The following is a 24,763-nucleotide window of genomic DNA, read 5'->3' on the forward strand; positions in this document are numbered from 1 at the left end:
TGTGTATTTGTTTGACATACACATGGGTACTTACACCTGTGTGTATAAACATATACACATACATCCTCATATACACGTGTATTTTATATATATGCTGAGAAAGTTCACATATATATACAATTGCGTATGTATATATGTGTGTGTCTGTGTGTGTGTGTGTCTGTGTGTGTACAGGTATAAAAACTTGACAGGCAGAGTAATATTTCACTCAGTGTTAAATGAAGTCTTTGAAAAATCAAGTACAGTCACTCAGTTAACATAGTACAGCCAGTAAACTAAGTTGAAAAGAGAAAAAGTGAATGGAAACACGATCCGGGACCATCTGTCTATGGCATTCACATCGGTTAGATCAGGGATTTTAATTTTGAGCTGTGAAGACCTCCTCCGTAGATGGGTCTTCTTGTGCGGGATGCTTCTGTCCCCCATGTGTCGCCCATGCCCTTCCCGAGGCATGCTCTGTTTCCTGTACTGGATTCCTGAGTTGTCAAAGGATATTGCTGAATTCCTGGTATCACCAATGCCACCTGTGACCTCATTCATTTCATTGTGAACCTCTAGCGATGTTAACAGAATATTTCCATGAGCATCCACCTAATTGGAAGAAAACACACATTGTTAGACAGCTAGCATAGCATGCCAATAAACCTAATTTCTACATACAAACCCAGGACAGACTTACGTCATGCAGCCATGTCACATATAGTATGAGAAATTGCACATCTGTCAAAGCCAGCACTCTAGTTTAGTGGAAAGTGTCATTTTGTGGGCTTAACTGCAGGTTAGAGTTTTGATTTCCTTGATTTAAAAATTCTCATGTAGAAAATTAGATAAAATAAGGGGGCCCTTTTCAAATTGAAATTCCACATTATGGGTACAAGTCCTTATTGAAGACAAAATTAAAGTACAAATGTCTTTCAAGATGTTAACAGGTATTATAACCATTTTTCACAACTATACACTGGATAGAAACTATACTCTCCCATTCTTCTTTGGAAGCTGATTTGTCTCCTTTTCTGATGGTACAAAAATATCCAAATTACCATGAAGAAACAAGCGAGTCCTGTGATGAATGGACACACCTAATGACCTTGGTGGATTAGATAAAGACCCCCACCCAAATACGATCTCCCCACTCAATTCCGCTCCTGGCAGGAGACCTCCTTTTTAAGAGCTATATTTAAGATAGGCTAAAGTCCTTTCTTACATCGGAGCCAAACTTTAAAATAACATTTTATTCTGTGCTAAATACAGCTTCAGACCTTTCATGATGACGCCAATGGTCCATTTTACTTTTTGGTCTGCCACTAAACTTTCATGGAGCATGCCTGAGGCTAGGCCTTAAGGTAGATGTACAGGAGGTGAGGTTGGGAGAGAAGACTCCCAAAGAAGAGTAGGGGCCCGTGCAGATCTCTGAGTGGTGCTTGGACTGCAGGTAGGATGGCCCCAGACACCAAGGTTGTCTAGACACAGGAAGGGCTGCCAACATCCTGGGGCCACTCAGGCTCTGGCACAAAGGCACAAAAAAAGACTCAGAGGTGCCCTCCCCACCCCTCCTTGGTTTGAGAATACCACTCAACTACGCTTGGGGAAGGAAAGGTGTGGTCATCAGGATGTCACCCCTTTCTCCTCAGACCTTTGAGTATGTTATGCAAAAGGGACTTTGCAAACATAATTAAGGTCATGGACCTTAAAATAGAGAGAGTAGCCTAGATTATCCAAGTGGGCCCAATCTAATCACATGAGACCTTAAAAGCAGAGAACTTTCTCCAGCTCGAAGCAGAAGAGAACGTCTGAAAGATGTGGCAGAAATTGAAAGCCAGGAGAATTTGAAGCATGAGGACTGGATTCACCCTTGATTGAGAACTTCAGGGAAGGCCTGAGAAGAAAGGGGCAGCCTCTAGGAGAAAAGATGGGCCCTGGCCAACAGCCAGCAAGGCAATGGGGACCTCAGTCCTACAACCACAAGGAACCATGGTACCCACTGAGTTGGCCCCACTATACCCAGACTTCTGACTGACCCAACTGTGGGATAACATTTGGGTGTTGTTTTAAGTGTTAAGTTTGTGTGGCTGTAATCAAAACTACTACAGGACACAAAAGGGAAGATTTCAGAGGGGTGATGAATTTGAACTGGGCCTCAAGAATGAGTAGAAATTTCTCAGGCAAAAAGCCAGAAAAACATACATACAAAGCCTTGAAGAGTGGCTGAAGTATTTTGAGAAGGGCAAACTAGTGGGACTCAAGTCCTGGAGAGAATGGATGCACACGCTCAACTCCTGGCCCATGCTCAGCTGGAGATAGAGGAGGTGGCTGTCATTCTCATCCCTGTCAGCGTCTACCTATCACCTTATCATTACAGGAAAGAAAACCTGGTGATGAATGGGAAGCAGATGAGAGTCAAGCCATTAAAGGAATTTCACCTTTACCCTTTAGGTAATGAGAAATAAAAGTGATTTCTAAGTGAAATAGTGACACATTTCTGAAACCCAACTTAAGTGGCAGAATAAAGAATAAATGATGGATTTGAAGGGAGAAAGTGAAGAGACAGACCCTAGTTGGTGTGCACCGCACTGGTCTCTGTTCCTTGAGGGCAGTCTGGGAGCGAAATGCCAGGAGGTGGTAACTGCTCCCCGCCAGCCACTGAAACCCATCCCAGCATTTCCTCTAGACCACGCAGGACACTCAGCAATGCTTCACCACCACCTGGTCATTTCTGCATCTCTGCAGTTAAGAAGGTGGGAAAGGAGTGGAGAGAGAGTTACTCATCACCCTACTCCCACCCAGCCTCCTGGCCCTTCCCGAGCTCCCTGAAGAAATACTCGCAATGTGGACTCAGGGTGAAGCAGCTGGCCCACGTTAGCCTGGGTTGGGCTCAATGTTCCTGCGTGATGAATGAGAAGGGCCAAGGTGGGATGGACTGTGGTCTACGGTCTCCTGAGAATGGAAGACAGCCCACCTGGGGGTGCCGGGAGACACGAATAGACCAAGATAATACCATTCGTATTAGGGAGAAGGCTTTTCATGGAGACCCATTCTTGGGGAAGGAGCAGAGCACTGCCAGAAGAAAATTAAAGTTTTATTATTTTTTTATTCTAAAATGGAGGTTAAAATTCTAATGGGGCTTGTATCTCAAAAGTACCAGGAATAGTAGACCTTTGTAAGGACTTGTGTTCTGTATCTGTTCTTTTCATCGTCTCTCCCTGGAATGATTGGCAGTAAAATCCGTACAACAAAAAGTCTATTTTCCTGTTTGGGGGATCAGTGAGGCATCCATCCGGTGGTTTGGAGCTGAGTCATGTGGGAGGAGCAGCCCAACAGGTAAATGAAGGTGTGGCTGAAACAGGAGGAGACAGCAAAGGAAAGGCCAGCAAGGGACTGGGCAGTAGCATGTCCTCCGTAGAAACCACCTAGGAACTGGGGGTGTGCTGGGGCCACCGGAAGACATCACCTTCCCTAAGAAGGGGGTGGTCTGGACCTGCTTCGGAAGTTGTGGGCAGTTGGCCCTAAGGCAACAAGGAGGTGAGGGTGATGGGCAGATTAGCTGGCCTTTACTGAAATGCACGGAGGAGTAAGAGAAGGTCCTTGCCCTCAAGGGGTGGAACAGGTGAGAGCTTCAAATAATCAGCAAATGCATTTTAGAAGGTACTGCCTATTGCCCTTAAAGCACATTTTAAAATACATGCCAACAATTCCATCTCTTTTCTAGTTATCAAAAATGCCATAATATGCAAATCTCCTTTTATCAAAATCTAGGGGATTATGATGAATGACTTTGTAGAACAAAATACCAATAAAGGAATGTCTACTATTAAAGAAGGAAAGGAGTATTCTGTGATACGTTTATTAGGTAGAACTTTGATGGTTCTAATGACGCAGAATTTCACCTGGCTTTAAAGGTATGTTTATGTATTTTATACATAGTAGCGTGAAGTAATAACCTATAAGGGAAAAGAATCTGGAAAAGATTCTTATGTATGTATACATTCATATTTGCATGTATAACTGAATCACTGTACAGTATACCTGAAACTTACACGATATTGTAAATCAACTATACGTCAATAAAATTTTTTAAAAAAGATATAGTTCTAATTAGAAAAAAAAAAAAGGTACATTTATGAACCTTCCCCCCCTTCCCACTAGAAGAGTGAGAAAACATGTGGCTTCAGTGGAACCAAACAGATGACAAACACTACTCATTCATGGACACACATTCCCTGAGCACTTACCACATCCAGCCCCAGTGTCCACCTTTTGGTAGATGCAAAGAATGGGATGCTGTCTAGGACAGAAGGCACAGTGGCCACATGAAATGTGACCTGCTATCTATCTCCGAAGCACAGAGCATGTGCCCTGGAGGTTAGAAGAACAGGGACAAGTCCACCTGCTTGGAGTGGGGATTGTCAGAGGCAGGGTGGGAACAAGTGGTAGACAAAATCAGGAAAACATCATAGAGAAGAGCATCTGGGTTAGGTCTTGAAGGAGGGGAGATGTGGACAAAAAAGAGAGGGATTCTGGGAAGAGGGAATCAAAGGCAAAGAGATAATAAGGTGTATGGTGATTTCAGGAAGCCCACAGGGAGAGTGAAAAAAACATAAGAAGTAAGGTCAACTGGATGTTGAGTTGATTTTTCAAGATTTAATGACAAATCTGTAAGAATCAGTATCCTGTCTTCCCTTATCGCTTGTGGCCAGTTTTGTGCATTTGGAAAAGAACTTCGGAGGGTGGGTCTAAGTCTGCACTCTTGGATTCCAGTGAAGGAAACCCACCCTGAGGGAAGCTGAACCTGATGTTGTCAATGTTTACAAAGTTGGGGTGCCAGGGTGCTCTGACACCGGTGGCTGCCTCAAAGCTGTTTGAGAACCAATATGGTTGCATCGCTCCATTTCAGAGTGGGGTGAACAGCTACAATGGAACAATCATGTCAAAAGGAACTTGAACATATACATGGAATTAATAAGAATTTAGAGTAAATTAGTTTGGCTGCTTTTGACATAGTTTTACATTTGCATAGTTTTCATTTAAACGTGAACCAGTGTGTAGAAAATTTACACTGAAACTACTAGAAGGTATTTTTTTCTGCAAGAATTAAAGGGTTACTAAAATCTTTTAAATCTTAGAAACCAAACATTTTAAACAAATATTTCCAGAAGAGATGCTAATCTTTTCCTATCATCTAGAATTTAAATCTTAAAACAGATGGGATTGTAAAAATGTCCTGTATAGAATGACAGTGATGACTTGTAATTTCTGAAGCATTTCATGAATGCTACTTATTTTGAGGAGTTTGTCTCATATCTACTATAATTAGATTCATTGATTTCAATGTAGTTTTTCTTCCCGCTTCAAAACTTGGACAGGCAGAAACATTCAGAGATGAAAAACATCTCATGTGGAATGTATCCTAGAGGGATTTTCACTTTTTCCATGAATCTGTCACCAGATTGGCACACTGTTGACGTCTCATTCTCTACTAACCTTCAATCTTCAAAATGAGTAAAATACTCTAGTTTCAGGAAAATAAGGAACTATTTATCATGTGAGAAATGAAATCTTGCTCTTTAGTAAGAGGAATGATGTCAAGCCTGCAGCTCTGATTCCTTGGCAAGACTTTCTGCCACTTCATGAAATTCAAATACCGTTTGGTCAACTTGCAAAATATCACAAGGCTTGTAACCATAATACATGCATTACAACCAAAGACTAACTCTTGGGTATAGAAACAACTCAGGAACAAACAGAGGTTAAGCACAAATAAATTAAGGTCAGGATTTTCATTGCACCACTGATCTGAGGATAAACTAAGTGACTATGTGAACACTGCCACTAAGTTAAAATAGAGTTGAATCACTAAATTTAAGGAAAATCTACTCATGGTCCGACATTAGGTTCAATAGCGTCATGGTCACGTTGGTGGCCTGCAGAGCCCCTGAGGACACCACCCTGAGATCTCTTACAGGACACAAGCAAAGACAATGACAGTACAAGTCCTTGTTGTCACCCAGTGTCCATCAGTCCAAGAAAAGCTTCAGCCCCCGAGCCTCTTGGCTCCCAACTATGACAGAGGGGCTCCTTGAGGCCATTGCTGGCCATACTGATAAACAATCCCAAGAGATATCACTGAAAATGAATGAGTGAATAATTGTAATTACAAAGAACTCTTGAAACTGTTGGCCTCTGCATAGTGCCATTTCTGTTTTGCATTAAATTTTTTATTCTTTACTTTAATTCATTCGGATCATGTGATATGAACTTTTGGGAGGTGCATTTCTACTTTAAAATTATCACTAAATTCTTAGGTGTGGTCAGCAACAATATTTTAAAATTGAAGTACAGTTGATTTACAATGTTTCAGTTAGATAGCGAAGTGATTCAGTTTTATATATATATACACATATATATGTATATACATACACTCTTTTCCATTATATGTTATTACAAGCTATTGAATATAGTTCCCTGTGCTATACAGGGTCCTGGTGGTTTATTTATTTTACATATATTAGTGTGTATCTGTTAATCCCAAATTCCCAATTTATCCCTCCCCTCACTTTCCCCTTTGGTATCTGTACGTTTCTTTTCTATGTTTGTGAGTCTATTTCTATTTTGGAAATATGATCATTTTATCATCTTTTTTTTTTTTAGATTCCACATATAAATGATATGATATTTGACTTTATCTGTTTGATTTACTTCACTTAGTATGATACTCTTGGGTCCATCCATGTTGCTGCAAATGGCATTATTTCATTCTTTTTTATGACTGAGTAATATTGCATTGTATATATGTACCACATCTTTATCCATTCATCTGTCGACAGGCACTTGGGTTGTTTTCATGTTTTGGCCATTGTGAATATAGCTGCTATGAACACTTGGGTGCATGTATCTTTTCGAATTAGAGTTTTCATCTTTTCCAAATATATGCCCAGGAGTGGGATTGCAGAATCATATGGTAACTCTATTTTTGGTTTCTTAAGGAACCTCCATACTGTTCATCATAGTGGCTGTACCAATTTACATTCCCACTAGCAGTGTAGCAGGGTTCCCTTTTCTCCACACCTTCTCCAGCATTTGTTGTTTGTAGATTTTTTGATGATGGCCATTCTGACCAGTATGAGGTGATAACTCTTAGTTTTGATTTGTGTTTCTCTAATAATTAGTGATGTTGAGCATCTTTTCATGTGCCTGTTTGCCATCTAGTCAGCAACAGCTTTTAATGCTTACCTTTAAGAGCATCAAATATGCATTTAAAACTAGCATACATACATTTGTATGTCTGAGCTGATGTCTACAATTACAGATTTTTAAAAATATGAACATGCAAAGGCTTTAAGAAAACTGCTGGGAAAACAGATACAAATTTTCAGAAAAGCAAACAGTAAAAATGGACTCATGAATTTTCCTCTGCATCTGATTTATAATATATTATTTCTACAGTCTGCTTAATTTCGTCTGTGGATTTAGAGATTTGGGGGATTTTGTTTCCTTTTGTTTTAAATTTTAAGCTTCACACTCAAAAAGATATTTCTGTAGCAAAACAATTTAACCTTTCTAAAGAGTGTCATTTAGAAGAAAGGAAATAAAATTTAAATCTGTTTAAATTATGAGGGAATTTGGAAAAACAGCATTGTATGTGTCTGCGTGTCTGTGTAATGGAAAAAATAATGATGTGATGAATTCTAGTTTCCTTGGAAACAGTATTACCAAAGTATACTGTGTATGCATAATAGGATGTGGACTAATTTAGAAACACACCAGTATGGTGCTAAGTATAGTTTCCAGTAAGAAATTCAGGGTCATGTTGCCTGTGGAAGCCTGATTTTATTCACAGATCCTAGTTTCTCTGACCAAGTCTATTTATGTGTTGCTGAAAGGATAGGAGCCATTTATAGCCATTTACCTTCATTCATTCATGAACATCCAGGGACCTATTCTGGGCCACTGGTGGGCCACAGGCACAGCACTCCTCCAGGGAGCGTCTGCACCCCTGGGAGAGGCTTGGGCCGGCAATGCACCAAGAACACCAGAAAGAACAAGGAAACCTCACGAGCTTGAGAAATAAGTATGTTTAGTAAGAAGAATTTAAAAGTGAAGAAATATAGGAACAAGTCCAGTATGTAAACGGGTGGAGGTATATTTTTGAGGACTTGAAGGGATGCAAGAGGTAAAAGGATAAAGATAAAAATTTTATAGAAATGACAATGTGCTTTCACTAAAATAGTATTTATAATTGCAATAACATATTCCTTTTATTAAAAAAATAAACCGAAATGACATCTAACTGCAAAGTTTGTAATTGGAAGGATGTAAGCGTGAGATGAGGAGGGCTGGAGAGGGACCTGATTGGTGCCCTCTCTCTGGGTTCAGAGCCCATGGGTCCTAGAGCAGCTCCCTGATTGGCCGCTGCTGTCCTGGGCTGCTTGCCTGGCATTTTGCAGAACACAGCCAGCAGGGCTGGGCCAGGGCAGATGCACGAGAGCCCTGGGACAGTGCACTGCTCCTGCCCTGCACTAGGGACCCTGAACCAGGGCAGATGAGAGAGGGGGCTGTCCACACCGTGCAAAGAACAACAGCATGCTGGCTATCACATTTGTAATTTGACCACTGAAGGAAAACTGCAACATTGTTGAAAATGCTTTTGACTGTCAAGTTTGGGCCCCACACCCCAGAGATCCATTCATTCCTATATCTTTCCTTTTCTTTTCACAGGAAACTGGCAAGTTTTTGGCTTCTCCAACTTCTGCACCAATTTTGCTTTTCTATAAAATTCAGTGACTTGCAGACGCCACCTTTCAGGCTACAATCAACAAGCCTGCATCACTCCTACTCAAAGGCCATGATGCCGCGGGGTCTGCAGGTCTGGGAAAGGCAGAGTGGGGGCGGCCGAGGCCGAGAGGCCTACCCGGTTGCTGTCACCCTTTGAACGGTCATTCTTTGCCTTGGCGGTCTTTTCCGCAAGCTTCTTCTGCCTTTGAGGGCCTCTTCCAAAGAAAATGTAGTTGACAAAGGCATACTCCAGAAGGGCCAGAAACACAAAGACAAAGCAGCCCATGAGGTACATGTCAATGGCTTTGACATAGGGGATTTTGGGCAACGTCTCCCGAAGATGTGTGTTGATGGTCGTCATGGTCAGCACGGTGGTGATCCCTGTAAAAGAAATGGGAGCGTGAGAGGCTGCAGGTCCACCGCTCAGTTCCTCACTTTTCACTTTCCTGCTTTATTTTCTCAAACAGTGTGAAGTAGTTGAAAATCACGGTTGAATATTGTTGGGTGATCGAAACACTACAGAATATAGAACACACAGTTTGGGCGGCAGGTCACACCTCAGGCTGGGGAGTTAACATCTCTTCCCACCCTGCGCCACCTGGGAGGTGCCTCCCACTGCACCTGGCCCGTGGACGGAGGTGGATGGAGAGGGGTTGGGGACAAGGCAGAGGCTGCCCTGCATGAAAGCTGTAAGAAATGAAAATAAACCTGGAATTTATCATAAAACACTAAGTGTCTGGGTGAGAAGCTTCTGGGAAGAAAATGAATCTGGGGAATCTAGGAAGGCCATGTGTGGCCACTAGTGAAGAAAATGATTCTTACCACAAGGCCTTAAAGCAAGGGGAATGAGGCAATGACTTAAAGCTGCTAAGGACGGGAACCAGTCCTTAGCTCAGAGAGGGAATGTTCGAGTGTAGCTCCGGAGAACAGATTACCTCACATAGCAACTTCCCACCCCAGCTAAGAAAGAGGCTAATAAGCTGTGCAGCACATGTTGGCTGTGGGCAAGGGCTAAGATTTTACCCAAAGTATAGGATCTTACCATGCTCTGGGGCAAGTGGCCAGATCTCTGTTGGTATTTTTTTTTTTGTTAAATGTCATTATTTTGTATTCTTTAGATAGTATCAGGTGAAAAATACCATTTTTCCCTAAGGGAGCTCAGTTTAGTCTCTAAAAACATGTAAGGACCATATTTTGTAATTCTCCCATAGCAGTGGGCATGTTCTTGGTGTATAAAGATTCCATATGGGATGATCTGAAGCCACAGAGAGCAGGGGACCCATTGGCTCATGACATGACCAGAGCTGCTGAGCTGAATGAAGCTACATGTGTGGGAATGAACTGCATCACTCACTTCTCAGTGGCACGGGCATTACTGCAGCTGACTTGCTCTCTTTGAGACAGTACTTTTGAAATATTAAGAAGTCTCAAAAAAGTAAGGCAGCTCCAAAGAGCCAACTCTTTTCTACCCATTTGACTGGTACCATGGAATGTGATTACTCATGTGTCTTCCAGGACCCAAAGGAGAGGGTCATTGCCACATGTGGACTTCTCTCAAGGAGACTTGCAAGGTGAGAGCTTCAGTCATGGTCCTTCAGCCGTAGTAACCCAGAAAACCAATGATGTCCCCTAGACCAGCAGGCGGTGCAAGCCCAAGAGGCTGACCACCCAGACACATGGTCCCACCAGACCACTTCTCTGACCCCACTGGACCCCCACTCAACTCTCCGGGGAAGGGGCTGGGTTTGTTAAGCGTTTTAGTCTGATGCCCTCTGGACTCCCATCCCATTCTTGGATGAGTGCCAGAGTGTAGGGCTCCCCTCACTAGTGACTACCTGGAGAAGAGGGAAGAGAGCCCAGGCTTCCATCCCACACATGCTGAGCTGCTGTTAGCAGGAGATGAGGGAAGCGAGGAGCAGAGAACCTATTTTCATGTCTGACTGCAAACAAGAGCTGACGATGAATATATGGAAGTCAAAGATGTCAGGATATTTTAAGACTCGCCTTTAACATAAAATTCAGGTGTACCTGGGGACTTTTAAGATTTGAAAATGGCAATGGGATAATTATAGTTTACAAGGAAGTGCAAAAACACCATGCAGATGCTACAAAATTAGCTGTTCTCACTATTATTCAAAAATTTTGTAATGTTGTTGCCACAACTTATTTTTTTCTTTCCAAATGGACTTTGGAAAGTGCTCTGCTTTAGTCGTTGCTTTGGCTCTCCAGTTGATTATTCTGAGTGGATGTGTATAACATAGGCCTCAGCAGATGTCCCCAGAAAATGGGCTAAAGTAACACAAAACAGGGACGGCCAGCACATGTCAACGAGAACTCAGTCTGGCAAAGGCGAGGAAAATGGGCAAGGACGCTGGCTTCAGGCCCATCAGTGCCAGCTCAAGGAGTCCCTTAAGAGTAAGGTTTTGTGGTGAGTGTTCCCTGGCTTTCCAGCTTGGGATCACATGACCTCTTAGCTTGAAAGGCCATGCATTCTCTAATTCTTTGTATCATTTTCCTTCCTATCAAGATAACCGTGGAGAGTGGTGGATGCGGTGGTTCACGGCCTGGATAGTAGAACCACATGGCGCAGGCCAAAAGCCCTGCTCCACCACGTACCAGCAGCAGGACCTGAATGAGCTTGATAGGTCCACAACTGTTGTCTAAATGTGTTGTGAAGTCTAAACACCACGGTGATGGGATAACAGTAACTGGCATTGTTAACACTCGCCAACAACAGATGTTATCATTATCAGCATCACAGAAAAATACATTTTCTGGTAGCCTCCAGTTTCTTGGCAGGAGACCCAGATCCGGCAGCCTCTCTTTGAACTTCTAATCTCTAAAGGGGACCCCATCCAAAGGCAGAATGGGAGACTGAGTGGTGCCTTCTGTGTTCTTCATACATTTACCAAGCTGTTGTCTTGCTAACTATTAGCCTCAAATTATTTCTCATTTATATTAAGGAAATATTATGCTTGAAAAACTGCATTTATAAAGAAGGTTGTGAAATAAAAATATAATTTATATCATTTAATCAAAAGATATTTAATTTTTCTTCTTTGTGACCTAAATAATGTGACAAATTATTTTAGTGTAAATTTTCACTTTCAGAAGGACCAATACTATTATTCACTGATAAGTGGACTTCAGGATTTTTGAGGATGACCATGTAATTACAACTCCCAACTTTGTAGTCTGGCGGCTTCTAACACTAACAGTTCAACGGATGTGGGGGTCAGATCCTGGGCAGAAGAAGCATAAGATCCTGAAGCACACAGAGCATCTGTGCAGCACAACTGGGTGAAGAACCAGCGTTTCCCTTCTCAGAGGAGACAACCCCTGACAATTCCAGGTCTAACAGTGCCCTGAGCTGGAGGGACATGCCAAGGAGGTCTTCACTGAGCACCCTTCTGTGCAGACCCACACCTCTCAGACCTCATTTAGAAGTGGGGAGAACTCACCACTGTGCAATCATTCAGGATGAAGGCAAACAGCACTCTAAATATTTCAAAGGGTGTAGTTCATGACAAGACACATGAAGTGAGCTGGGGGAGGGGGAGTTCTCCAGTCAAAGCCCCCCAAACCATGGCTATATCCTCTCCAAGAGGCACTGAGCACATTAGTATCTTAAAGGTTCTGAGAGATTCCTTAAAGAATGGTTAATAATAATTCTTGCTGAGCTTTTAAAAAAATCTATATTTTTACAATGTAATAGACCAAAGAACCCTTCTGTGTATTGTCTATTGACACTGTAGAAATCACGTGTAGTGGTTAAGGGCCCTGAAGTCAGACAAACTGGATTAAAATCTTTCTTCTGACACTTAATATTATCTGACTTTGCACCAGTTATGTAGCTTCTCTGCACCTCACTCCCTTCTCTGTAAAATGGGAACGATAACCCTGCCTATCATGCTATGGATCTTCTGCACCATGGATCAGGTAACCACTTTCCAATGACCTTGCACAGAACTTAGAACCTGAGTATTTGGTAAGTTTCAGCCTTAATGATTGTTGTTGTTGTTGCTGTTATTTAGGGTTCATTACCCGATGATACACTTTTCCTTAACCAATTGGAGTTGCCGTGCTGTCACTTCCCAAGTCCTGCAGGCCCAGGCTCAGAGACCATGTCTTATGCAGAAGCTGGGAGACAAGGAGTGAGAGGACTGGGGTCCCACGCTGAGAGCGGGACCTGCTGGACATCAATCTGGCCAGACACTGCAACCTGGAGATCCCAGCTGCCTTCTCGACCTCCAGGCCTCAGGTCCACCCCAACACTGGCAAATGCCTTCAATTCTGCCTCCCAGACTTCTGATATCCATCAGAACCTGCACACCTCCAGTGGTAACGCCTTAGCCAGTCTGGACAGACCACTCCTCTGTCCCAGCAAAACATGAAGCATGTTCATGTTTTCATGAACATGAAAACATCCCAGAAGCATGATTGAGGTTTATAGTAACAATACTGAGTTGACAAGAAAAAGTGGAGTCTACTTTCATATGCTGTAATGAGGCTATGTTGACTCTAATCCACTCCAGATAGATTATCTATTTAATATTGTGGAAGACGATGTTTACAATTTAGGAGCTATAGAATTTGGATCATCCAGAAAATTGAGAAATTTGCATTTTCAGTACACCTCTCTTCTGATGATGCCAGATAATTCTGGTTCTTTGGTACTCATATTTCTCTAATTATCTCAAAAATAACAGAGTCTCTGAGGCAGATTCCCTGGAAGCTCAGGAAGCTTCAGCTTCTGATCTTCTCTAATACAGGCCTCTTACAGGCTCGGGAGGGGTTCCGGAAATTCTGTATTTATGTATTTTATATTCTTTTCCTTAAAGAGAGCTCCTGAAGTTGTATAAGCTAGCAGCTCCACAAAATTTGGATCTGCCCTAGCAAATTCATTTTAGCTGTGAATTTTCCAGGTGAGAAGAGAAAATAGTTTAACAAAGAGCAATCTAGTAACATAACAAAAAAGGCAAAACCTACAGAAAGGACTGATGTTACAGGGTAACCTCTGCAGGTGGTAAAAAATCCTGAAGGTTTTTTCGAGAGATTTTTCCTTTACCAAGCCCATCAGAAATAGATTAACAGCACTTCTGATTTTTTGATACCTTATTCTGCTCAAAGTGTTTTTACATTCACCTAATACTTTAGAGGTAACTACCTAAGTTTCTTAAGTCACTGTTAAATGTTATTTCATTAGAAAAAAATAAGTCACTGTTAAATGTTATTTCATGAGAAAAGAAATCTAATCTTGAATCAGTGAGAGTCACCTGTCTTTGCGTCTAAACCAGACGTCCACTTACACACATGTACACACATTCTCCTGGAAGCATGATGCTAAGCAACTTATATTCCTGGGAAGAGATGGTAAATAGAAAAAGTAAGAAAGAGGGACAACCAGATCCCTGAATTCTTATGCTTCTCTGCAGGCTTACCAGCAGATGTGTTGTAATTCTTTCCCATCAGTTTTGAAAGGTATTATTGATGACTTCACTCCCAGGAATTAAATTCAACCCTACCCAAAGAAGGGATAAACTGGACAATTGCTCTTCAGCTCTAAAAGCTCAGTACTTACCTCAAATGTATTTAAATAATTATTTTGTCCATGCAGTTTCATAATAATTAGTTCAGTAGAAAATAATTTTTCTGAAAATATAAGCCTTCCCTTAATAATTAAAAAATATTAGAAATCATACTGGAACATAAAATGTATATTGTACATCAGCTAATAATCCATTTGTCAAGTGACCAATGGCCAGAAGAGATCACTAGAGTTCTTGGGAACCACTCAGAATTTAATATCACATTTTAATGCTCATTAATTTGTGTAATTCCAATTATATGGTATAACATTTGACTGTTTTTCTAACTTAAAAAAGAATGCACACAATTAATCAAGTCTTCTTTCTGGGCCATAGAATAATTTTGAACAGGAGATGTTAATCCTTGCTTTAAAATTAGTGTCAAAAATAGTTTTATTATGCAAATATTCGGCAAGCATATTTTCCCTTTCATAGGCATGAAAATTCACATTTGAGCCTTATAATTAAATTAACACATCAAGAGAATCATGCATGAAATTAGTGTTTCAAGATAAAAAGTGACTATATGGGCAAGACTGGTGTCATGATGTCAAAAAATTGTAGTTGAACTATAGTCTTTGAACTCCCTTAATATTGTAATGATATGGTGACTTTACATTTTAGGTATCATTTAAAAATAGTACATACCAAGGGCAACTCTAGCCGCAGATGCATCATAATTGATCCAGAAGGACACCCATGAGAGAATTGTAATTAGGATAGAGGGCATGTAGGTCTGGAGAATGAAGTATCCAATGTTTCTCTTCAACCGAAAGCTCAGTGAGAGCCGAGGGTAGGCACCTATAGTAAACAGACAGGAGTTACACTGGAGATCAGACACAGCAAAGAGTTTGCTTTGACTTCTAGGGGTCAACAGCATGCATTTGAAAAGTCCAGAACGGAGGGGTGGTCCACAACCATGTAATCTGCCTCCGTGCGCCTAATGGTACCCATCAAGAACTTGGGAGAGGAATGATTTTCAGTCTATGTATGAGGTCATGACGAGGATACTCTTCTAAGGTTAAATACTCAGCTGAGAACTGTCCCTGAGAAAACTTTGGGGGAAGGCTTTAGCTTAGAACACAGAATAGTGCCAAATATCTCATTTAGTTTTCAACTAATGGTCCCCTTCTTCTCCATTGTAGATAGGGGAGATTTGGCTCAAGGCTTTACTGAGCAAAATGGTTTTTATCAGTCATCCCCTGTCAGTCCATCTAGAGCAACAGTGCACAGATGTTTGAGGCACTGACCCTGGAACACCTGGGATAGCTCAGGGACCCCCACCCGAGAGCTGGAGAGGCACAGAGGGCAGGAGTATACTCTGAGATGCTCTGCTCCAACCACAGGAAAGGCATCAAGGAGAGCTGAGGAGAAGCACCCAGTCTGCTTTCCTGTATTTGAATCCCAGTGCTAACCTCCTGATGTGCACATCCCACTTAGACAGCCTTGAACCCCACCACCACTGCCAGTGCAGAGAAAAAAGTCCACTGCTTATGCCACCTATAGCTATATATTTGCCTTTTCTGTTTGATTTTGTTTTTCTTGGAGCAAGGCAAGTGTGGCTTCCATTTCCTCCTGTCCATTTCAACAGCCCACTTTATCAGTTTCAAACTTCTCAGCTCTTAATTTTCTGGACTCAATTGAGGTCGCTGGAAAGTCAACCTTCTCTAATCATCAACCTTCTCTAATCATCAACTTCCTTCTCTAATCATCAACTTCCCTCCTGCCTTCACTTATGGGTGGTGCTCTGTTCCTGAAATTCTTCCACCCAAAGCTTCAGGAGGCCTCACTTTTCTTGTCTTCCTCCTACTCCAAGCCTGACAGGCTCCTGTTCTCCTCCTGCCTCAAAGTATATGCATTTTCCTGACTTTACTCCACATCCCTTTCTGGTTTTGTCCCTATATTCTATACCTTTTCCAGTTTGATTTATTCGTATGACTGTTCTACGTAGTAGATGAAAGACTTTAACCTCTAGGCTCTTACTTTAGCATCAACCACATTTTCAGCCAAATTATATAAAGGAGAAAAGAAATCGCCTAATGGACCCAGCATTTAAAAGCTGACAATCTGGAAATTTCCTCCAATCTTTTATGTGCCTGTGTGTGTATAGTTTCTTTTATATAACTCTGATCAAATGCATATATTGTATTGTCACCATAGCATAAACACTTTCATCCTTATTACAAATTACTTATAAATACAATTTTAAAGTTCTCCTAATTTTCCATCAAATACATACACATGTATTCTATAGTTTATAAATACATTTTCCTGAATGCAATAAATTTAGGGTACTGCCATTTTTACAAAACGTAAGTAATATTCTTAGGGATACCTTTGAGCAGAGTCCTTTCATTATGTTTAAACTTACTGCCTTAGGATGAATGTGCCAAAAGAGGAATTGCTAAGCCAAGGCTGAAGGCTTTTGATACATATTCCCAAATTACTTTGCAAAAGAACCACACAAGCATACATGCCACTATGAGTATTTTATAGAAGTGCCTATCTCATTTTGTAAACATAACAATATTGCATAATATTTCTTTTCTTTTCTTTTTTTTTTTTTGTGGTACGCGGGCCTCTCACTGTTGTGGTCTTTCCCATTGCGGAACACAGGCTCCGTACACGCAGGCTCAGTGGCCATGGCTTACGGGCCTAGCCGCTCCGCGGCATGTGGGATCTTCCCGGGCCGGGGCACGAACCCATGTCCCCTGCATCGGCAGGCGGACTCTCAACCACTGTGCCACCAGGGAAGCCCCATAATATTTCTTAAAAATAACTTTTGTTAATTTCCTTGGGAAAATGTGTCCTTTCAATCACTTTCTTTAATTGATCACTTCCTAAATGTTTGTTTTTCCCCTGATTTTAACTTTATAAATAATCTAATTACACTATTCATTCATTTTTCCCATTTTTTTGTTCCTCTTACTGTTTTTACCTATTCATTAAAGTTCTTTTAATACTAATACTTGCTTGTATCCTCTGCAAGCATTTTCCCAGTTATTTGTTTAAAAACCTGAATTGGGTAAAGTGGGGGACATATAAAAACAAGTTTTTTATGTAGTTGAGTCTATCCATTTTATTTTTTTCCCTGTGATTTTTAAAACCTGTTTTTAGGTTTAGATAAGTTCACAATAGAGAGCTAACCACAAACTTATTTTGAGGGTTGGCAATTTGATATGAAGTGAACATGCATGTTGTTGGTTTTTGTTCCACAAACAACTAACCAAGTTTTCCAACACCTCTATGAAATAAAGCTTCTGCTGACATAGATTTGATACACTCTGTTGTTTTATAGTACATTCCATGTCTATGGACATGGACATGGACATGTCCATAGACATGATGTGCCCATGAACCAAGTCAGAGCCCTGCCTGGGCTTTAACACCTCTGGGTCCCCGGTCCCATATGTTTCACAAGCACAGTCATCCCGTATTCAACAACTTCTAAGGCTTCACATAAAGGTTAAAATAGTCATCCGGGAATTTTAGCTTCTCCAAAATGTTTTCCCAATTTAACATTAGTTTTATTTTCCACCATGTCTCTGCATTAAGCATAACATTTTCTAGCCAAGAAGTATCCTCATTGCCTCAAAATAATTGTTCATATTTCTTGCCTCTGCTGATTCACACCCACTGTTCTCCCCTTAAGAAATGTCTTCTTTTAACCATACTTCAAGGCCTTGGTCAAATGCCACATCTTCCATAAATCCTTTCTTTTTCTTCACTCCAAGTGTAAGTAATTACCCTCTTATTTTCTTTCCTCTTTAAAGTTATAATTATTAATATTTACCAAGGTAAGATCTTCCTTAGTAAGCTGTACATACCCCTAGGCAGAGTTTGTGAGGTACTGTATTTTTCATATACTGTCATGCCTAGCTAAACGTCTAAACCATCTCTGTCTATTAATAAATGCATCTGTGTACTGAGAGAAAGAAAGCAGGCATATTTGGTTTATTTATGTGACTCTTTAGCAAGTTTAATACTCAAAACAGTCAGTAACTCTATTAAATATTAGTTTGAAATCCCATAGCAACTTCAACATTTTTTTAATAAATTTATTTTATTTATTTATCTATTTATTTTGGCTGCGTTGGGTCTTTGCTGCTGTGCACGGGCTTTCTCTAGTTGCGGTGAGTGGGGGCTACTCTTTGCTGCAGTGTGCGGGCTTCTCATTGCGGTGGCTTCTCTTGCTGTGAAGCACAGTATCCAGGCACACGGGCTTCAGTAGCTGTGGCACATGGGCTCAGTAGTTGTGGCACACGGGCCCTAGAGCACAGGCTCAGTAGTTGTGGCGCACGGGCTTAGATGCTCCTTGGCATGTGGGATCTTCCCGGACCAGAGCTTGAACCCGTGTCCCCTGCATTGGCAGGCAGATTCTTAATCACTGCACCACCAGGGAAGCCCACAACTTCAACATTTTTACTGAAGTAACTTCAAAATCAGATCTTAGTTTGCAGTTTCATGGCAATCTTATGCCTTTACTTGTCATTTGCTATTCTATGCTCCAAATATTTGTCACTATATCCACTCTACTTGGAATTGTTTGATTCCATCAGGATAGACTGGCTCATGTTGTAGTAGCAAAAGACCCCTCAAATCTCAGTAGCTTTACAACAAAGATTGTTTTTTCTTTCTTGTGCTCCATAGTCACTTAGCTTCCTCTATCTGGAAGACAGCTGGACACTGTGGAAGAGGTGCCACACATACTTCCCATCACATTTCATTGTCCAGAGCAAGTCTCACTGTCAATCTTTATGTGTAAGACAGTTCAGTCCTCTCCCAGGGAAGTGCAACAAATATTTTTTGAATGATAATGCAATCTACCATATTCCCCAACTTTCCATTTTCTGAGTCAACTTTCTTAACTTTTTCCAAAATGCATCTTCTTTAGGGAAACTGTTCCCTACAAGGCAAATATTGATACTTATGCAATGAAGTACAACTGATACTCTTTTGAGAATACTTGCCCCAGGCAACATGGGGACCAATGATCCAATTGCATAGTGAAACACTTGGAAGGTCATTAGTGACCCTGAGAAAGGGAATATTACTCAGATTTCAAAACTATGTATTCACCAAGGCACTCATTAACACAGAACATAGAATTAAGAAAATATACTATTTTCTTATGTATTCTTTTAGTAAATACATTCTATTTCTTAAATGTGAAATATACCTTCAAATCAACAAAATTTTTAGGCATTCACCATGTGCTGCCCCCCCAATCCCAATCTCCTAATCCCACAGGTGGGAATGTTAGTGGAGGAAAAACAAAGATGAATAAGAGGATAGTCTATGCTCTCAACTAGCTCCTAATCTGTCAGAGAGACTCATACAGAACTGGCCTCTGTAAACCGCAGGTAAGGGCTACCCTGGATATTCTTAGGCACACGTTTAAGAAAGGTTTCATGGTATCTAAACTGAGATACTACTGGTTGAATAAGAGTCTTTACGGGCAGAGAAGCAGAATAGCCTTCAAGGTAAAAGATCCACCAGGGCCAAATGAAGAAAAGCCTTTCAAGATACCATGAGACAGAGACCTCAGAATGTTAATAAACACAAGAATCTTCAGAGGTGTCAAGACCAATTCTTCTAGGCAAAGACTTTTGCCATTTGGTGTGCATCCTCAAGAACACATATAGTCTTTGTGTAGCTCTGTTAGATAAAGTCCTGACACTGGTACAACAGATGTCCTGATGTATCCTATATGTATGGAGAAACTCCTCAAATGATCATAATAAGTGGCTTTAAAGTTCAGAAGTAGTGAGTCAGCTGCACCAAGACATAACCTTCAAAAGAGCAATAGAAGCTTACAAATTACAACAGAAAGGCACAGAAGCCCTAAAGTCTGTGTGCCAATGCAGATGTGGTCAGGTCCACAAGTAGATGCTGAGTAAAAAGACAAAGGTACAGTCCCTAAATACAAGTGCATTGTTCTGGTTCAGGGCTTCCTTGGTAAAACTATCTATCGAAGATGCTGATCTCAACCCTTTCTCCCCAGATGCACTAAAAGTTGAGGCCAGAAACAAGGCTCTGGATCTCTCATCCAGCCTCAATTAATAGCACTTTCTAAGGCTTTAATATTGTTGAAGAACTCATAAAAATGTGGATGCAGAGTATCATGTCACCTTTGCGGAGTGATAAGAGCCACTCAAATGTATCTATAAAGTAACAAGCTGATTTTTTAGCAACTGCAGCAGAGCTGGCCTATGTACATATACCTGTCCCTCTCCACGGCGGCCACCGTGGGGGCTCTGTCACAATGGCCTAGGAAGCTTTGTGAGCTTGGTGCTGTTCTTGGGGTCTTTATGACGCTGTCTCATTTAATATCTACCTTTTTTACTTTATAATACAACCTAAAGTTCAGAATGGTGTTCCTAACTTTCTCACCTGCATTGCTAGTCACCTTAATTATGTTCAAAAATTCCATAAAGGAAAGGAGATATATGAAATAGGAAAGAGAGAAAGAGGAAAAACAAAACTTTTTCAAAGACTGTCTCAACCAGGCAATGATTCTCTTTCTGATCCTCCACAGTAAAGCCAGAATGTTCTATCCTATGACTCTGAAGCAAAGAGCAGGGGCATCTGAGTGATCCAGTTTCAGGCTCCGGGTTTATTTGGGATATTCCTTTAGGAAGCTGGCTACCCTCTCAGACCCTTAGTTTCCTTGTGTGTAAAATTAGGGCAAGAATATCACAAGTGAAAAAAGAAAAAATATAAATCATACTCCATTGATTATAAACTATTATTCTGCAAAGGAAACCATCAAGAAAATGAAAATACAGTCCACAGAAAGGGAGAAAATATTTGCAAATCATGTATCTGATGAAGAACTTATATCTAGAATATATAAAGAAGGTTTACAAAAAATACAAACAGCCCAATTTAAAAATGGGCAAAGGACTTGAATAGATATATCTCCAAAGAAGAAATTTACAGTGTCTAGTAAGTACATAAAAGATGCTCAGCATCTTACTCATTAAGGGAATGCAAGTCAAAAACACAATGAGATGCCATTTCATACTATTAGGATGACTACAATAAAAAAGAGAGACAATAACACATGTTGGTAAGGATGTGGATAAATTAGAACCCTCATGATTGCTTATAGAACTTAAATGGTACAGCCACTTTAAAAAACAGTTTGGCAGTTCCTCAAAAGCTTAAACATAGTTATCATATGACCCAGCAGTTGCAATCCTAAGTACATATGTAATGCAAATGACAACTTATGTCCACAGAAAAACGTGTGCATGAATGTTCATAGCAGCTTTATTCCTGATGATCAAAAGGTGGAAACAGCCCAACATTCATCAACTTTATGTATGGTTAAACAAAAAATGATATAGTCATACAATGGAATAATATTCAGCAATAAAAAGGAATGAAGTATCGATAAATGCCACAACAAGGATGAACCTTGAAAACATCATGCTGAGTGAAAGAAGCCAGACATATAGGACCATATAGTGTATGATTACATTCACATGAAATGTACAGGATAGGTAAAACCATAGAAACAGAAATTAGATTAGTGGTTACCCAGGGTTAGGGTTGGCAGATTGGGGGAAATGGGGAGTGACTGCTAATGAGTACAGGGTTTCTGGGGTGATTAAAATATTTGGAAATTGATTGTGGTCATGATTACAAAACTCTGTAAATACACTAAAAACAATTGAATTATATACTTTAAATGCTTAAATTTTATGGTATGTAAATTACATTTTAATAACTCTGTCATAAGAAAAAGAATACCTACTATGTGTACTTTACTGGAAATTAAATGCTTAATTCATTTATATCAAGTACCAAACATACTATCTGGCTGCAAATACACACTCAATAAAAGCAAGTTCCTTCTTCCTTTCCTTTCTCTCCTCTGTGGTGACTTCTGTGCTCAAGATTCTGTAATCTAAGCATTTTTACCACTGAGCATATTTTAAAAATTGTGTGGAAGTCTTAAAAGCAATTCCAAAAGATGAAGATAGACGAGAGTTAGTTTTGCAAAGGAGGTGTGGGACAATGAATTTCTGAGGAAATCTGGCTTCTGTAGTGAGACATTTTTCATAGGTCAGGAGCCCTTAAAGGGAAATGATTTCATAGCAATAAGATGAGATAGTTAAGCTCTCCTTTGGCACTGAGAGAATAAGTTTGCTCTAGTTCTGCCATTTTGCACTGAGAGATTAGTAGTATTTGGCTAGTAAGCACAGGTGACTTGTCTCTAAGTATCCTTCTAAAAACAGTCGATGGGGAAAAAAGAATGGGAATTTGTCTCTGGAATTTAAAAGACAATGAGATATAGATGATAATTCCTTCTTCTAACCTTTCATATAATATTGGCTCTAGACCAATAGTAGATGTTATTTAGAGACCCAATGAGTAATAATTTGATCACAGGGCTTTACTTTAGGAAAAAACTAAAGCACAGAGTTCACGAATGGACTCTAGAGAAAATTAAGTGAATGTATTAAGGGTGTGACATGCAGACTTTTAAAAATTTTGTAATTTGTTTCACAATCATAATTGAAAAGCAAAATAGTATTTTGAAAGTTGATTTTTGAAGAATAGAAAATTCAGGTATCTTAACAGAAATGTATCATCATCATTTATTTTTAGATTCTTTTCTTTTTCTTTCTTCTAATCTTGGCAGAAGTATTTTGAAATGAAGTCAGAATGTATCAGTCCAAATGTACCCCGGAAAAAAAGGAGAGAAATAAAAACATCACATAATTAAAGAGGCATATTAAGTAACTTGTTCTCCATGAATTTACCAAAAAATCTCAGTCTTTTGGCTCAAAGAAAATGAAAAAGTTAGGAGTAAATTTCAGATTTGGCAAAAACCATATATACCAAAGTTTGTGGGTCAGCAGAAGTACATTCAAGACGAGTACAAAAGCTGAAGTCCCAATGAAGTGATCCCATGTCCAGAGTGATATTTAAAGGGCTCTTTGATTGTTAGCTGGATATGCTTGTTGAAATAAATTTAACACAGTATTTCTTTTAACCTAATCCTCTTACTATCTGCCATTGAAGTGCTTTGCTCACATTTTCACAGCTTTGTATTGCTGCAACCAAGGACCCAGATCTCCTGACTTTGAGCTTTACAGCACTTTCCTCAGTAGTACACTATTATGGATAAGTGTTTCCTCTCTATAATGTTGTCAGAAAAATACAGAATTAAATGATTTATATTTACTGAATTGTGATTATAAAAAATGTATCCCAAATTTTCTTTTTTACTCTCATGTAATTAATAGTCCAAGCTAAATAAGAATTAAATATTGAAACAACTGTAAATTTTTCTGAAAAAATAAAGAGGAGTGAAAAATAAGCTATGGTGTTTGAGTATTGTGGAATAGGTAACCCTTCTATTGGAAACAACTGGGAAAAATGGACAAAACTTAAATACATCTCCTTAGAGGCACTGGAGTGATAACAAGCCAGTAAGAATCTGGGCTAAGGTTTGGGAGAAAAAGTAAACTGGGAGAGGTGAGCTCCATGGTTCAGATAGCTGTAGTTTCTATAACAGAAAGATGAGAAGCTAAGTAGAACATCTGACAGACTCATGGAACAAAGGGAGCAAAAACGAGATAGACACCATCAAATAGGGATTCCAAAGAGCTCTGTCCAAGATGTAAAGATAAATTACAAGGATTCAAGCATGCACAAGGAATGAATCTGAACTCAGCATTACCCAAATCCCAGAAAGCAAATGAAGCTTGTTCTGGATTGCTAATGCCTCTAGATGCCTGATAGAGGCAAGCATAAATTCTCTCTGAAGAAAGAAAACATCATCATAGATTTTGAATTACATCTATAATTTTCCCATGTACAACACTAGCAGATTAGACACAGATGAAGAAAGAATTGTTGAACTGAAAGATAAACCAGAAGAAAATTTCCAGAGTGAAGCATGAAGAGAAAATAAAAAATTCAGAAAGCAAGGTGAAGATACAGTGACAAGACAGAAGATATAGTGACAAGATCCAATGTTGGAATTGTCAGAATTGAAATTGGAACCCTCGAAGGAGAAAAGCAGAGAGAAAATGGAGGAAAAGCAATCGTGGCTAACAGAGCTCTAAAACTGCTGAAAGACCTCAAGCCAAAGATTCAAGAAGATCTACAAACTCCAAGAAGAATAATTAGAGAGAAAATTATATCTTGGTACATCATAAGTGCCAGTGAAATCAAAACAAAGAGAAAAATTATAAAAGGATCTGGAGGGGGAGGAAAAACAGATTAATTTGAAAGTAGCACCAAGTAGACCAACAACTGTCTTCTCAATGGAAACAACGGACACCAGGGAAAATGAAGTCATATCTTCAAATGGAAAAGGAAAAAATGCAAGCCTATCTTTCTGTAACCAGCAAATTTATCCTATAAGAATAAATATGATATAAAGT

The 24,763-nt window shown here is 40.0% G+C and overlaps 1 protein-coding gene across 2 annotated transcripts in view; it reads right to left on the bottom strand.

Annotated features, from left to right (window-relative positions):
* Window positions 1–249: 249 nt before the first annotated feature.
* Window positions 250–24,763, bottom strand: part of GABRB3 (gamma-aminobutyric acid type A receptor subunit beta3) — a gene marked incomplete at both ends in the record, with an annotated part of 232,324 nt that continues 207,810 nt past the window's right edge. For both annotated transcript variants that reach the window (XM_082648678.1, XM_082648679.1), the window contains 3 exons: window positions 250–591; window positions 8,906–9,150; window positions 15,006–15,158. In XM_082648678.1, the coding sequence (XP_082504804.1) occupies window positions 250–591; window positions 8,906–9,150; window positions 15,006–15,158 (740 nt within the window). The remainder of the gene's footprint in view (window positions 592–8,905; window positions 9,151–15,005; window positions 15,159–24,763) is intronic.

The sequence above is a fragment of the Grampus griseus genome (genome assembly GCF_964374135.1).
Source record: "Grampus griseus genome assembly, chromosome: 2".
Lineage (NCBI taxonomy): Eukaryota > Metazoa > Chordata > Mammalia > Artiodactyla > Delphinidae > Grampus > Grampus griseus.